General features: G+C 42.0%; 1 protein-coding gene across 1 annotated transcript in view; it reads left to right on the top strand.

Moving 5' to 3' along the window:
- Dusp19 (dual specificity phosphatase 19) overlaps nucleotides 1-16,765 on the top strand; it is a 27,645-nt gene that overhangs the window by 6,019 nt on the left and 4,861 nt on the right. The window contains exons 2-3 of the mRNA XM_004628689.2: nucleotides 2,959-3,005; nucleotides 12,500-12,652. Of these exons, the coding sequence (XP_004628746.1) occupies nucleotides 2,959-3,005; nucleotides 12,500-12,652 (200 nt within the window). The remainder of the gene's footprint in view (nucleotides 1-2,958; nucleotides 3,006-12,499; nucleotides 12,653-16,765) is intronic.

Here is a 16,765-nt window from a genome sequence, read left to right as displayed (position 1 = left end):
ACAAGGGCCCGAGTTCAATATCCGGTTCCGCCAAAAAAAAGAAAAAAAAAAATTTCATACTATAATTTATGGAGGTTTTTTTTTCCACTGAAAGATTAGTGCAAAACTGTATCATAAAGAGTTCATTTAAAATTGGAGAAAAGATGATTGTATCTAAAATTTAGAGGGAATTAACTTGAAATGAATATTGCTGAGTATTAGTTGAAAAATACAAGCTTATTACCCACATTTCTAATGTAAATTGTTTCCCTACACTGTTTTGGTTTTTTTGCAGAACCAGGGATTGAACTCAGGCCCTTGCACTTGCCAGGCAAGTGCTTATTTACTGAGCTATCGCCCCAGCCCCCCACACTGTTAACACTCATTTAATGTTACCATGGTTTGAAGAGGCAGAACATATAAATTACATTTTTTGTCTCAAGATATTAATTTGTATCAGCACAGTCATGTTTTGTAAATCACTTCCAAAATATGGCAGCCAAGTCTGGAGCATCATCAGTCTATTCTGTTTGATGTGCATGTCTATGTATAATGGAAATTATTAAAGCATCCAACTTTGATAAGTATTTATAATAACATTGGAGTAGGGTAAAAGCATGGAATAATTTCATGTAAATCCTATTTCAGTTTTTGCTATTTTAAGAAATAGAAAATTATTATTTAAAATGTGACATGCATGGGCCCGGGGAGATGGCTTAGTAGAATAAGCACTTCCCTGGCAAGCTCAAGGGCCTGAGTTCAATCCCCAGTACTGAAAGAAAAAAAAAATGACATACATATTAAACCACCAAATTTAAACTACTTGAGCTGATTTTTTCCCTTAGAAATGATAAGGACTAGGGCCAGGGAAATAGCTCAGTAGAATAAGCACTTGCCTGGCAAGCGCAAGGTCCTGAGTTCAATCCCCGGTTCCACAAAAATGAAAGAAAGAGAAAGAAGGAAAGAAAGAAAATAAAAAGAAATGATAAAGACTTCTCATGGTAGAAAAGTTAGTTTATTTTCATTTTTATTTTTATGTATTTGGTACAGGGTCTCACTATGCAGCTCGGACTCATAGTGATCCTGTTTGCAGACGCCCCAGCGCTGGGATTACAGGTGTGCACCATCACGCCCGGATTTGGTGGCCTGCTCCCTGCACCCTGGGATGGGGCTGGCACAACATGTGGTGCCAAGAATTTTTATTTAAGGTTATGAAGTTTTTCAGATTTTTAGAAAATTACAGAGAATAATACCATATACAAATACTAATATTTTGATAGACAAAATTTTTTTTAAACAGATGTCACTGTGCAGTTCAGGCTGGCCTTGAACTCACTTTGTAGCCCAGCGGGGCCTTGGACTCAGAGTGATCCTTCTGTGTCAGTCTCCAGGGTGCACCACTGCAGCTGGTTTATGCCAAATTTTAAATAGAATGAAGCTGAGTGTAGGCTCTGTAGGGAGCCTGTGAGCTTGGCAGTAAGAAAAATGATCGAGCTGTTATAGCTGCCCCACAGCTACCTAAAATCAGATAATAAAAGCTGGCTGATTTCCCAGATAAGGAAGGTGAGAAAAGCACTGTGTATGGAGATGTGAAGTAATTCAGCAAAATAAAATGCCTGAAATCTTTAAATATGAGGGCCCCATTTTCTGAAAAGTGAAACTTCCTTTATCTGAATTAGTTATTCTCCCAAGCAAATGTGCTTATTCACCAGAGCTAATTTCCAAGGGTGGGAGATCCGGAAGGAGGCAGGACTGGCACAGCCTGAGTGGGACCCGGCGTGTGGGTGGATCCTGCAGACTCGAGCTGCGAGGTGTTCCCAAGCCAGCTGGCGCTGAGAGATTTTGTGGGTGTCTGATTTTCTGAATACGCTTCTTTTTTTTGTAAATGCATTTGGTACAGGGTCGATAAGGGCTACACTGTGTAGACCAGACTCCTAGTGATCCTCCTGTTCTCAGCCTCCCAAATGCTGGGATTACAGGCGTGTGCCACTGTGCCCAGTCTCAGTCGCCCTCTCCATGTGCCCTGGGGGCAGGACTGGCACGGCAAGTCGGGCATCAAACCCCGGCCACTGCGCTCTGCCTAAGCAAGTGCTTTATTCTGCTGAGCTATCAGGTTGGCCCTTGAATACACTTCTATAATAAAGGAAAAGTATGTTTGTTGTAAAAAATACAAATGAGTATAAAGAAGAAAAATAAGTAGCTGTAACAGCACTGTTAACGTTTTATTCCGTATACTTCCTGTGATTTGGAAATTTATCCATGTACGTGATTCCTATAAAAATGACAGATAGTGTTTTTTTAAAATTTTATTTGTTTATTTATGTGTGTGTGTGTGTGTGTGTGTGTGTGTGTGTGGCCAGTTCAGCCCACCAGGGGGCGGGGCTGGCTGGCATGTGGTGCTGGGGGATTGAACCGCGGTCCCTGTGCTTTGCTAACCTTGTTCTAAGTAGGTGCTTTAGACCACTGAGCCATCTCACCAGCCCCCAGATAGTGTTTTGTAGCCTACTTTTGCTACTTAATATTTTGAAGAACATGTATCAATGTCATAAATGTCTTCACTTCTTGTTTCTAATGGTGCTCATGGCTATATGTACCTTAGTACATAGTCATACCATCTTTCAGGTACTTCAGCCTTTAGATTGATTTTTTTTAGAGTTTTTTTGTTTGGTTGGTTGGCTCTTGTTTTTTATTTGTTATCACAAAAAATACTATAATGAACACCCTTGTAGTGATCACTGCAATATATATAAGCTTTGGGACAAATTCTTAGAAGTGGAAAAGTCAAAGGGACATATACTGTAGAAGGTGAATATTTTATAGTGAATATTACCAAGTTGGCCTTCAGAAAATTGGACTGAAGTCCTCCTGTGTTACTATTTTTCCTTTAAAGAATAACTAGTAGAATTGTTGTACAAACTTATATAAAAAGTCAGGATGGTTATATTTATGTTCAAGGCAATATGATTTATTTTTTTATAGGGTCACAAGATGCTGCTCATGACCTGGATGTACTGAAAAAGCACAAGGTAAAGGAAGACAGCTTCAAGTCTGGTACCACATATAGAAATATTTTAATTGTTACAGATTTATTTAGGAAAAATTGTATCCGTCCATCTTTGGTGTATTTCAGTTAAGAGAACATTTTGGCTGTCATTTGAATAAAGCTGAAAAGTTACTAAAATTCAAAGATCTGCATCTGTCACCCCTCTTTTGAGGTTTACATTCTTCTCGAGTCTCTTTCCCAGAACCTCATAAACCCGAACTTAGAGTTTCCTCTGTGTGGGGTGAGAGTTCTTGCATCTCTCCTTGTCAAAGAGTTTTAGGGTTTAGATCTCAAATGTCCCCAGAAGTCACATGCTTTCAGAGCTGGGGCTCTCGAAGGTGGCTGGATCACGGTACGCTGTGTTCATCGCTGTATCAAACCGTGACAGTTGCTGAGTTCCTAGCTGAGTGTGTCCTTGGGAGGTGGGATCTGGCGGAGGTGGTGGGTCACCTTTGGGGCACGCGCCCTGCTCTGTCTTTGTCCTTGTTCTCTGCTTCCTGCGTGCCCCGAGTTGAGCATTTGTCCTCCATTGTGCCCTTCCACTGTGACATGTCTGCCCTAGAGCCAGCTGACTATGGATTGAAACCTGTGAAATCCTGAACCGCTCGTAAGTTATGCGTGTCTGCTGTGTTATGCCAGTGAAGGCAAGATGACCAATGTAAAGAGCCACTGCTGCCTTCAGCTCCAACTTGCATGCCACCTCCACACTAACACCATTTCCTTCTTCCTTTACACAACTGTTGCCATTTATTACTTATTTATATTATTTACTCAAAAGGATCTTTGGCCATCTGTCATTATATCAAGCAGGTCATGTTTCAGGTCTTGGAACTGCGGTGGCTTGTGGAGTGTAAGAGATTGCTATTTACCTGAAGCTCCTGCTCTGACGGACAGAGACAAGTGAGATGCAGCACATCATATTGTGTGCTTTGATGGGGAAGTGCAGGGTGCTAGAAGAGTACCTAGAGGGGTGTGCAGTTAGCCATGCTTGTCTTGTTTTGTTTGGGAATAGGAGAGTCAAGGAAGGGCTCCTGGAGGAAATGATAGGGACATTTTGCTCTGAAGATCGGGGAAAAGAGCAGCCATAAAAGTGTTCAGATGGGAGAATTGGCATATGTGAAGGTCCAGAGTAAGGAAAAGACTAATGATTCCAGAGATGGAAAGGGTCAGTAACCCTGGAATTGAGTGTGAGAAAGCGGGATACCCAGGCACACGCTTCAGAGGTAAGCGTGAGCCAGATCAGAAGGCCATGTAAGCTAGATTGAATTATTTGGACTTCTTCCAAAACACAATCAAAAGCCAATGAAAAGCTTTACTCAGGGAAGTAGCAGGATCAAATCTACATCTTCAAAAATGTTGCTCATTAGAGGCAGAGTGGAAAATACATTGCAAGTTTGCTCAAATTAGAGACAGAGAGACCAGTTTTGAGACCACTGCACAATTTAAGGATATGTAGTTATCTAAAAGAAGATGATTGTGTAGATTAAGGGGTGGGGGAATAGAGAAAGGTGAATGGATTTGAAGGGCTTTTAGAGGGGTTGGAGAAGGTGAGGCTGAGAGTAGAGGAGGCACGACTGATCACTAGCTTTCTTTGGAAGCTAAGTAGGGATGGTACACTTCTGTGAGATAGGGAACAAAGTAAGAGAAAGATGATTTTGAGGAAAAACCAGGAGGTCCGTTTTATTTTATACTAAGGATTGAACCTAGGGGCTTATGCCAAGCTATATCCTTAGCCCTTTAGTCTTTATTCATTTTTTAAAAAAGCTTGGAGACAGGGTTTTGCTAAGTCACTGAGTTGTCTAGGGCTTGAGCCAGTGATCCTATTTTTATTTATTTATTTATTTATTTATTTATTTATTTATTTTTGGAACTGGGGATTGAACTCAGGCCCTTGCACTTGCCAGGGAAGCGATTATTCCACTGAGCCATCTCCCCAGCCCTAAGCCAGTGATCCTATTGCCTCAGCCTTCAGCCCATTTGAAATTTTGGGTGCCTAGGGTCATCTAGGTGAAACTGTTCAGAAGACAGTGTGAATGTATGGGATCTGAAGCTCAGGAGAGAGGTAATATATAGATTTAGAAATATTTGGCTTATGAAGAGTGATTACAATTGCTGGAGTAGGTTAAATCATCTCGGGGAAGGCCGAAGTTGAATAAAGGAGTGACCTGTGACAGCTCTGTTGCACCCTGTAGTTGAGTAATACCAATCTGTAATGAAGGATTGAAGGAGGAATCTGGAGGGGCAAAGAGAAGCTAAGAATATGAAGGTTAGAAATAGATTTCATGAACACCAACATAAGGGAATATTTTAAGGAAGGAAGCGTCAGCAGTGTCAGATGCTGGGAAAGTTTAGGACTAAAGTCACATCTATTGAACTTTGTGATGGAGAAGTTTAGTGCTTGCGATAAGACCTAATTTCATCTGAATTGCAGGCCAAAGTCAGGTCTCAGGAGAGTGAGAAGGCCAAAAACAGTGAGGAATGATGGTAGCAAAAGGGAAGAAAATGGAGAGGAACCATAAGTGATGCTGAGATCAAGGGAGGAAAAAGGGGAAGTTTTGAGTGTGTTTTAAGGTTAAGGGTAAAAGAAGAAATTGATGCAGAAAAGGAGTGATAGAGTGATGGAAGTGCCAAGACAGCTGGGGCAGTGATCCCAGGCACAGATGCTGGCATGAGCATCTAAAAGGATGTATGACCAACGTCGTTCATTGCAGGAATGAATGGAAGACCAGGAAGGGGTGGGTGCGGGTGTGGGGGAGGCAGTTAGATGGGATGGGAGGCTTTGCAGGTTCTTATACGATGGCCTCACATTTTACTATGCAATAGGAAGTGGCATAGTTTTCTGGGAATAAGGAAGAGTTGAAAGTTCTTAGGACTTTGGGGAATGTTTGAAAGAGCTAATTATGGAGAACGAGGGCCAGAAACACGCAGTTGCTCAGTGCTGGCAAGAGAGGTTTGCTGTCATTACTCTAGGTAATGTACAATATGCGACGCTGTGTGTCTTTTCTCCAGCAGTGCTCAGTAGTCTGGGTGCAGAATGATAGGCAGAGGTAGGGAGAGTGGACTATCGTTATAAACTGAATAGAAATGCAAATGGTGGACCGTGGCCTATAGGGTAAAGGGGAAAAGGATTGAAGACAAGAGGGGGCTTTCAGATAAGACAGTAGAGAGGACAGAGACTGTTAGTCTGTATGAGGTTTCGTGGGAGAAACTGAGTGAAAGAGCTGGAAAGACAAAAGCAGAATGCGTCAGGTAATACTGTGAGGTGAGGCAGCCCTGGCATTGGCCTTGGGGGAAGGTAACTGAAGGGGAGTGGTGACGTCATTAGAGCTAAGCGGGGCTCGCGGCTTAGATGGATGGTGCTATCATCCAGCATTCGGGTGGAGTTAGGGCCAGCTCCGCAAGCAGAGATGCACTAAAGCCAAAGTGGGTAGAAGGTGCAACATCCAGTGTATATAAACTCTGAGCAAGGACTCTTCTGGAAGGATGGAAAAGAAGGGGTTTGGAAGGAGGAGCAACTCTGACTTTCCCATGAGCAAATAGGACCTGTGAAAAGGAGGAGTCTCACCTGGAACTAACTTGGTAACTTTGTGTCTTGCTCATTTATCTGTTCAGAAAATATTAAGCACACCTGCTTTGTTCTTGTTGCCTTTCTAAGTGCAGGGGATACAGAGGTCACTGATAGGAAAGTCCTTGTTCTTAAAACATGGTGCTCTCAGATAAGAATTTCTTTTCTAAAAGAAGCAAAACAAGGCAAGGAGAGGAGTTTCAGGGAGAGCTGTGAATTGAGCTGGGCCCCTCAGAGGGTGAGACATTTCACCTGGGACCTTGTGACAGTGGGCCAGGACTTAGGTGGATGTCAAGGCTCTGACGACAGCAAGTTCAGTAATCTGTTCCTCCCCCCCCCCCCCCCCTGCTTTTTTTTAATGTATTGGGGATCAAACCCAGGGCCTTGTGCATGCAAGGCCAGGGTTCTACTGCTGAGCCACATCCCTAGCCCTGTTCCTCTGTTTTAGTACCATGATGCTTCATTCTTCTACCTCATCCATCCTTCCTTCCTTCCTTCCTTCCTTCCTTCCTTCCTTCCTTCCTTCCCCTTTGTTTTTTTTTGTAGCACCAGGAGTTGAATTCAAGACTGTGCTTGCCAGGCAGGTGATTATGCAACTGAGCTATATCCCCAGCTCTTTTAGCTTTTAATACTTTGTGCATTATATTTATTATTATTATTAATAATGTATTTGGTACAGGGTCTCATTATGCAGCTCAGACTTTTAGTGCTCCTCCTTTCTCAGTCTCCCCAGTGCTAGGATTATAGGCGTGTGCTACCGTGTCCAGTCTCAGTGGTCAGCTCAGCAAGCCTGGGGGCAAGGCCAGCATGGTACAGGAAGCTGAGCTTGCCTAAGCAGACGCTTAGTCCTCTGAGCTATCTTCCTGCCCCCTTACATTATTATTATAAGCAGTGAATATGTTTTCCTCCTTCTTTGTTATTTAACAAATGTCTAGAGAATAAAGTCTTTGTTCTGTTTTCTTTTCACCCACAGCTCTGAGAAAAAAAATGATTTGATTTGAAGATAAAAAAATTTAGGTGATCAATACTTGCAGTGATTTCTTCAAGGATTTGTGTTAATCTGGATTCTCCTTGGTTTATTTTACTTGAGATTACCACTTGACAATGAGAAATAATGGCTTAAGTTATGTAAAATTATGAGAATTTCTATATATTCTAACAGGAACACTTGTATATTAATATTTCAAAAAACCAGAACAAGTGTCAGTGTCTTGCTTTTACCCACAAATTAATATTCTTCGGGTGAGTATTTTGTCTCTTCACCCACTTGACTTGGCAGGTAGTGTTATCTCTGCCTCTTATGATACAGCCTCATCTGGTGACATGGAGAAGGATACAGTTAGAATGATCGTGCTGCCTTTGCACACTGATTGCTACTCATGCCTGGAGGGAGCGTGTAGAGACTTTATCGAACAACTTATGGATGTCTCAAACCAAATTATTGATTTAAATGTATGGCACAATTCAAAGCCTGTTGTAGGATTCAAGCAAAGTGGCATAAATAGAAGTGCCCTTGCGGAGTGCCACTTCAGAAATTTCTTTTTTAAAACATTTCCATTTGTACATGTTTGCAGCACATAATAAATGCATTCATTATGGGGAGTTGGTACGTGTGCATAACACATGCCCCTCATTTTCCTTCCCCCCTTCTCCCCTCTCTACATCCCCTCTGAAATGTCTATGGAGATTTAATTTTAGTGTTCAGGAATGAAAATAATGGCTGCATTATTAATAAGGTTATTAAAAAGGTTCCCCATGAATACCTGGTGTGTGCCTAGGAAAGAACTTGGAAAATGGAACTAAAAGTAATATATAATGTATTCCAAATTAAAATTGCAACATTTTTCATAATGACAAATTATTGAAAACAACCCTCCTGTATATCAGTAGGGAACTGGTTAAATAATAGACAGTAGTCAACCCATACTGTAGCATATTATCTAGGGGTAAAAGGTTCTCTGTATACTAACATGAATAGATCTTCAGGACCTATTTAAATAGGGGCATCCAGTGTCCTTTGTGTAAGAAAGTCAATAAATAAGGTAGCACACAGGTGTCATTCTCAGTATTTATTGTGGGAGGCTGAGCAGGACCATTGCAAGTTTGAGCCTAGCCTGGGCAATCAGCAACGTAGCAAGACTTTGCCTCTGAATAAAAGACAAAGGACTGAGGGTGTCATTGAAAAACATGATGCATGTTTAAATTTTTTTACAATAAGACATTGACATTAATCCCACACAAAAATATTCATGCCTTCCTTTGAAAATATTTATACTATTTTGCTCTTGATACTTTTTAAAAAAATTTTATGTAGTTGGTACAGAGTTTCACTATGCAGCTCAGCCTCAGCTCAGACTTTTTTTTTAAATTATTTATTTATTTGTGTGTGTGTGTGTGTGTGTGTGGCCAGCTCAGCTCACCAGGGAGTGGGGCGGGCTGGCATGTGGTGTTGGGGATTGAACCGCGGTCCCTGTGCTTTGCTTAGCTTAGCTTGTTCTAAGTAGGTGCTTTAGACCACTGAGCCATCTCACCAGCCCCTTAATGGCAGAAGTGTTTTTTTTTTTTTTTTTTGCGCCGAATGCCTTCAAGGCATGACTGGCTGTCTTGTGTTGTGGGGATCGAACCACAGCAACCTAAGCCTGACTGCTTTGTTGAAGCAGCCACTTAAAGAACTGAGCTAAGGGGCAGGCCCCCCTCAGCTCAGACTTGTAGTGATCCTCCTGTTTTTAGCTTCCCCAGCACTGGGATTAGAGGTGTGCACCTCCACGCCCAATCTTGGGAGTCCAGATCATGAGCCCAGAGGCAGAACCAGCATGGCATGAGGTACTGGGAATTGAACCCTGGTCCCTTGTGCTTGCTTAAGCAGGCACTTAGTCTTCTGAGCTATCTGCCTGGCCCTTGAACTATTCGTTTGTTTGTTTGTTTGTTTTTGGTGGAACCAGGGATTGAACTCAGGCCCTTGCGCTTGCCAGGCCAGCGCTTATTCTACTGAGCTATCTCCCCAGCCCCTGGACTATTTATTCTTACCGTCTTTTCTGTCTCCCAGTCTCAGGACAAGTATTGTTAGTATGATTAAGCTTTGGCAAGTGTGTTTTATTACTAGAAAGGTTTTAGTTTGCATTCTTCATTACCACTACTGCCTGTGACTCAGTGCAATTCTTGTTAGTTAGGGCCATTCAGCCAACACATGTGTATTGCCTCCAAACAGTGAAACCACCTAGGCATTGGGTGGTTTGCAAAATCCATAATATTTGTAACATACTCTTACCTGTGAGTGTGTTTCTCCAAGATTCTCTTCTCCACAATCCTATAATTTATAGGGAAGATGTGCAGGGAAATAATAAATTCTTTAAGTAGTATGACCTCATTTCTATTTTTATTTTTTTTATTTTTATTTTTATTTTTTTTTGTGGAACCGGGGATTGAACTCAGATCCTTGCATTTGCCAGTCAAGCGCATATCCTACTGAGCCATCTCCCTGGCCCCAGTATGACCTCATTTCTGATCTTTTCTTGGAATATAGATATGGTTGTGAAGGCAAAGCAAACACAGAAGCATTTTTTTTCACCAAAACAACTTTTATTTCCAGTGTTTAATTGGGTATGCACACAGGCATGACACAGGTTTGGATTCAGTAAGTTCTCATGCAGAATTGTATTCTTATAAAAAGGCCAGTTCCATCCAGGCCTACTATCTACACACCTATGTTACAACATTTATATCAAATCTGGTATCTGAAGAAAAGATACACATATCATATGTTCATTTAAGTTACGAATTTTACAGAGAGATTAAAAATTCAAGTCACACAAAACTCAAAAACTGTATTGAAAGTTTGGATATAAAACTCAGTCCACCTGGAATGACTAAAGAATGGAAGTTCTATATCCACCTATGTTAAAACTGGTAAATGTAATGAAATTTACCAATAAAATGCATTTGTTTATTTGGTGTAAGTTTATCTAATTTTAACAATATGGCACCCTAAAAATCAAATGGAGCACAGAATGATTAGAGAAGATAGAAAGGTATCGTGAGTAAGATGTAGAAGTAAGGGCAGAATCATACCGTCTAGCTGAATACACTGAAGACAAGCGAGAGCACATGTAGGTAAAACGTCCCTGGGGAAAGCAGAAAGCTGGTTCAGACTTTGTCATCTAAGGATGCAGATACTCTCTTTCCTTCCTACTTTCTCCAAACCCTTCTTTTTAAGGAGTCTCTCATATGTGGACTTTTTTTCTTTTGGGCACAGGGAATCAAATTCAGGGTGTCGCACTTGCCAGGCTGGTGCTGTGCTGTTGAGCTAGAGCACTGGTCCTTACGTAGACATTTGAAGTGTTTCTGTTGATGCTGTTGTCTTTCTCCCACAAGGGAGGTAGGACAGCAAGTGACTGGGGCTCTCTGTCTGTACCTGTCCCACTGTGTGCCTTAGTCACTGACCTTTTGGTAATGAGCCACACTAACCGATTTGAGCAGACTGAGCAAGGAGAGCGAATGTGTGTAACTCTTCAGGGCGCTCTGTGAGCCCCAGGGCAGGGGGTGGCCATGGTCCCTTAGAGACTTGAACCCAGCCTGGCCAGGCAGGGAGGTCCTCCGGAATGGCCGCTGTCCCCAGCCCACTGTTCCTGAGCGCACGGATCTCACGGCACAGCAGATCCTGTTCCGTTTCTCTGAGGATGGTACTTTGGGAAATAGCTGTCTTAAAATTCTCAAAGTTTGTGTGTGGATCACTCTTATCTGTGTTTCAGTGCTGATTTTAAAGTTTCTCAGGATTACCTGAGCAGCATATCTGTAGCTGTCTATCCAAATCCATTCAGCTCTGTAGGAGACGGGGGTGGGACACAACCAGGGCCCTACGTGTGAGGGTAGCAGGGCTGGACAGACACCGAGATACATGGCAGTTCATGGAAATTTGGGGGTGAGGCAAAACCCAAGACCCATGCTAAGAATAAATACCGTGAGAAGTATTGTCATGGCAAGAAAGAACGATCTGCTTCTCAGCTCCATTTACCCTTTGGATTCTCTTAACGACCTCTCCACTAGGAAAGGGGCTCAGTCACAGGTAGTACAGCACTGGGATGAAAATCTTTCTCAATCTACCCCCGCTTTTCAGCCAGACTAATTGATTAGAATCTCTGGAACGGAGACCCCTGGCATTGGTAGTATTTTAAAGCTCACCAGGTAATTCCAGGGTGCAGCTGCATTTCAGAACCATTTCACTGGATTAAAAAAAAAAAAAAAAAAGGAAAATAGGGAAGTAATTATTATTATTATTATTTTTGTGTGTGTGTGTGCAGGGTCTCCCTACACAGCCCAGACTCATATTGATCCTCCTGATTTCTGCCTCCCAAGTGCTGGGATTACGGGCGAGCGCCACCATGCCCAGACTCCACCACTGGCTCAGCACACCCAAGAGCAGGGCCAGCACAGCATGCAGAGCCAGGGATCAAACCCAGGCCCCTGCGCTTACCTAAGCAAGTGCATAGTCCACTGAGCTGTACCACCGACTCTGGGTAGTAATTATTGAAAGGGTAGTTGTGTGCTATTGAAACACTTTCCCTGCTTAAGTTTTTATATGTGTATCCACTGATTTATATGGCAGAGACTTAAGTATTGACGCTAAACTCACTGTTCACTCAAGGGTTTACTCATAAGGGAAAGGTCAGCAGTGTCCCCACCCTGATGGATTTGCAGGTCATAAGCTCCAAGGGGGAGGAGCAAGTGGAGTGCTAGAAGGAGCACTTCTGAGGATGAGGCGGAGAAGCGCCTCGGAAGAAGAATCATGCAAGTGAAGCACATTGAAATTTTTCATCATTTGTGTCATAGGTATTGCGTCATACTCTCTTTTAGGAAACCAAATTCGTGAGACGTTTGAAAAGTCATCTTTTTGGTTCTTTTTCATTTTCTTTAAGGTGACTCATATTCTCAACCTTGCATATGGAGTTGAAAATGCTTTCCCCAGTGAGTTCACCTATAAGAGTATTTCCATACTGGATCTGCCTGAAACCAGTATCCTGTCTTACTTTCCAGAGTGTTTTGAATTTATTGAACAAGCAAAAATGAAGGTAAGTTTATTCTGTTCTACCGTTTTTCACAAGCGGAAAGTTGAAAATATGGGTCTTCTCTTCAATCTTTATTCTTTTTTTGCAGTGAATCTTTGAAGAGACATTATAAAAGAAAGTTTCCAACAATATCTATTCATTCTTTTATTTTAAATTGCTTTTTTTTTTCCCAAAGAGATACTTGCTTTTCATCTTAGTTTAGTTTTTTATCTTAAAGATTATTGAGGTATTTTAGGAGATAAAATTCTCTACTTACTGAATTTTTCTGTGTAAAAATGTATTTAGATTTCCTTTAAAGGTTTTATAATAATAATAATGGTGTCTGAGTAGCATGCACAGTAACCTGTGAACTACATGACGGAGATGGCTCTGGTCTTGTTAGTGTGTTTACAATGATGAATATGCCTTCATTTTATTGGCTGAGGTGGGGATTATGTGTGTGTGCATTTTTAACAGAATTTTAAGGCATTTTAGGGTCTAAATGTGCTTTGCTCTACTGAGATTATCCCTTACTTTTTTTTTTTTGCGGAACTGGGGATTGAACTCAGGCCCTTGCACTTGCCAGGGAAGTGCTTATTCCACTGAGCCATCTCCCTGGCCCAAGATTATCCCTTACTTTTGTGACTTTGTTTAAAAGGTATGAAAATGCCTATAGGGGCCATTGCTTTTGTGATTTTAGAAGATCAACAGAAGCTGAACACAGCTGTAATCCCAGCACTCTGGCAGCTGATTGATGCAGGAGGATTGTTGTAGGTTAGAGGTCAGCTTGGGCTGTATAGTGAGTTCAAGGCCACCCTGCTCTACACAGAAAAATCTGGTCTCAAAAAATGACCAATAGATATTATAATTTTTTTTTTTTTTTGAGACAGGGTTTTCTTACATCATGCAGGTTGGCCTGGAATTCATAGTGACCCTCCTTTCTCAGTCTCCCGATAATATTTCAATCTTGGTATAAGATCCAACTCAACATTCTGACAAACAGGGCTTCTAGTTTTGGTATTATCACAGGTTATACCTTGAAATGGCATCATTTTTAGTCATCAAATAATTATTACAGATTTTACATCAGATATATGAATAGGAAAACTGCTCTGGAGCACTGAACAATGGTAGGATTAGAAATGTAAGTGTGTTGTGGTCCAATGGTTTTCTTTTTCCTTTTTAAATTATTTTATTTTATTTTACTTTTTGTGGAGCTGGGGAATTGACCTCAGACCCTTGCTCTTGTCAGGCAAGCACTTATTCTACTGAGCCATTTCCCCAGCCCTTCAATGGTTTTCTTTGTATCCTCCTCTTTTTCTTCCCCCTTTCCTTTCTCCCTTCTTTTCATCTGATAATGTCTACTGAATGTTCTATGTACGTAGCATAGCTCTAGGTCCTTTCTCGGTAGACTACCCTGAAAACATAAAACTAATCAATTTTTCTGTTTTTTATCCTTATTTAAAAACAGATATTTGGATGGAGGCAAAATAAGAGATTTTCTAATTCAAAGTCAGATATTGGCCGTCCTGTTCTCTTCTAAAATTTTTTATAGGGTGTGCATTAGAGATTCCATTGTGCTAATAGTGTTAAAAATGAAGATGACATTTCTGTGCTAGCTGCTTCTCAAAGGACATTAGAATGCGCCTCTGATGGTAATGTATATGACTCAGTTACTTTTCTCTCGTTGCTGGGACAAAACACCCGATACCCAAAATGAAAGAAGGAAAAGTTTATTTAGCTCACAGTTACTGGAGGTTTCAGTCCATACTCAGCAGGCTCCAAGGCAGACTGGCATATGGCAGAGGGCAGCAGTTCATGGCGGCAGAAGGCAGCAACATACCAAGAGCAAAATGGAGTAGTAGCAGCAACAATGGCTACAGAGAGGAAGTTTGTCTCTCTTAAATTGCAATCAGGCTATCCGCCCCAGGATAGGGGAAAGTACCCACACTCATAATCCCAGCAGTACTAAGACCCATAATCCCAGTGGATCATCAGTTAATCTCAAACTCTAGAAGTCCCTGCCCCATGACTGTATGAGACTTTGAGGGGCAACTAGATGCAAACCATAACAGTATGTATCATCCATGTTCATATTAAAATCAGAAAGAATGTATGTGTTGTAAAAATTGGACAGGGTAATAATTTCTAAAAAGAAACGCAAGAAATTGAGTATTCTAATAAGCTTTGGGATTAAAAAAATTTTAAGTAGAAAGTGTCTTAATTTGGACCAGTAAGTGATTAGTATGCTTCGTAGCTTATTTTGATTTTTCTTTCTTGCTTGCTTTCTTTCCTAGGCAAATGCTCACACATAGAATACCTGCTGGCCTTTAGTTTAAATTTCTTTAAATATATCCTCAGGCAAAGATTATGAGTTTGGGCTTCCTTGGAGAGGTAAAATCCCTAAGCAGTGAGTGAGAAGAAAGGAAGATGATTCTTGGTCGGAGGAGAAGCAAGGCGGGATGATGTGTTTCCCTTGCTGAGGACAATTTGGCAATGAACTAACAAAGAAATAACTGGGGGTGAAGTCATCTCTGACAGGTGATACAAAGCAAGTGTCCGTTATCCACCTGGCTCTGTCAGCTCTTTTCTTTTAGGAAGCTCTTCTGGACCTCTCTGCAGTCCAGATTTCTAATCCCAGGAAAAATCACTGGAACTCTAGTGAGCTAATTCCAGTCTACCACTTGCAGTGCAACCCGTGGTGAGACTAAAGACACAAATACATATGTATAATGGTGGGGAGCCAAGGGACTCCTGAAAGTCCAGTTAGAATAATGGCTAACTGGAAGAAAGGCCTCAACCCAGGGCCAAACTTGGGTTTTATTCCTTCCTGAAGAAGGGAGTGGTTCAGGAATGAGTGACTGAAAGAAAGGTGGAAAGTACGTGAGTGCGGTGAGCTGGGCTAGGTAGGGGGCCTGATAGTACCTCTGTGATAGGGACACAGACAGACAGACAGCATGAGGTGCATCTCACAGATTGAGTAAGTATCTCATGTTCAGGGGTCACGGCCTTGACTTTCATGTGTGGTCTTCATGCCCAGTTGATGTCAGATTCTTTTTCAAGCCTCCACTCAGCTGACACTAGCTCATGTGTGCTACTTGGGGGCTGTAGACCCGGCATTACTGACCTCTCCACCACTTTAAAGACTACACATCAGCATCTCAGCTGGACCCATTTGCATTGTTGAAAGCCAATTGAGGGAATAAACAAATATGCTAGGCTAGGGAGATAGCTCAGTGGTCTACGCACCTGTCTGGCAAGAGCAAGGACCTGGGTTCAGCCCTGGTACTGCATACCATGCCTGCTGCTGAACCCCAGGCGCGCTGTGCTGGTCACCAAAACTGAGCATGGTGGCACATGCCTGTAATCCCAGTGCTGGGGAGGCTGAGACAGGAGGATCATTGTGAATCTGAGCTGTGTAGTGAAACCCTGTACTAATTAATCAATCAATTAATTAAAAAATATCCTGGCCAGCTTTGTACATGTCAATACATGGAAATAGGGCCAGGTTTAGCCAACAAGGAGACAGATTCTCTTCTTTCAAAGATAGCCATCCTGGCATCCACCACAGTTTCTCGAGGATCACAGCTTGCCAGCTTGCAGCACCTCACCCCTCCATTCTGGTTATCACATTGCTCTCCTCAGCAGTGGCTTCATAGCCACATGGAACACTCACCAATTTGACTTTCTGTCCAAGACCAGAAATAGAAGAGGACCCAGAAATCAAGCCATGTCCGTCTTATGCTGTGTGGGCCCCACAGAGTGAGGAGTAGGCCTCAGACCAGCCCGATGGGATAGACCGAAGGGGAGGAGTCAGCCATGGAGGTGGCAGGCACGACAGCATCCACTGAGCTGATGGCACCAGAGCATCTGAGCAGTCACGTAGGCTACCGGATGTACTGGAATTCTATGATATGCTCTGATTTCTCCAGCTCTCTGATTTGTACTGGCATGCTAAGCCATTATTTTTTTGGCCTGCAGAGTTTTTATTCCTTAGATTAGTAATTGTTTAATTTTAGCAATAGCATCTAAATGTTTAGTTTAGGGGCTGGGGAGATGGCTCAGTGGAATAAGCGCTTCCCTGGCAAGCGCAAGGATCTGAGTTCAATCCCAGGTTCTGCAAAAAAATAAATAAAT

The sequence above is a fragment of the Octodon degus genome, unplaced genomic scaffold (genome assembly GCF_000260255.1).
Source record: "Octodon degus isolate 3935 unplaced genomic scaffold, OctDeg1.0 scaffold00025, whole genome shotgun sequence".
Lineage (NCBI taxonomy): Eukaryota > Metazoa > Chordata > Mammalia > Rodentia > Octodontidae > Octodon > Octodon degus.
Note: the sequence above shows the minus strand (reverse complement) of the source record. Positions and strands in the feature narration are given on the sequence as shown.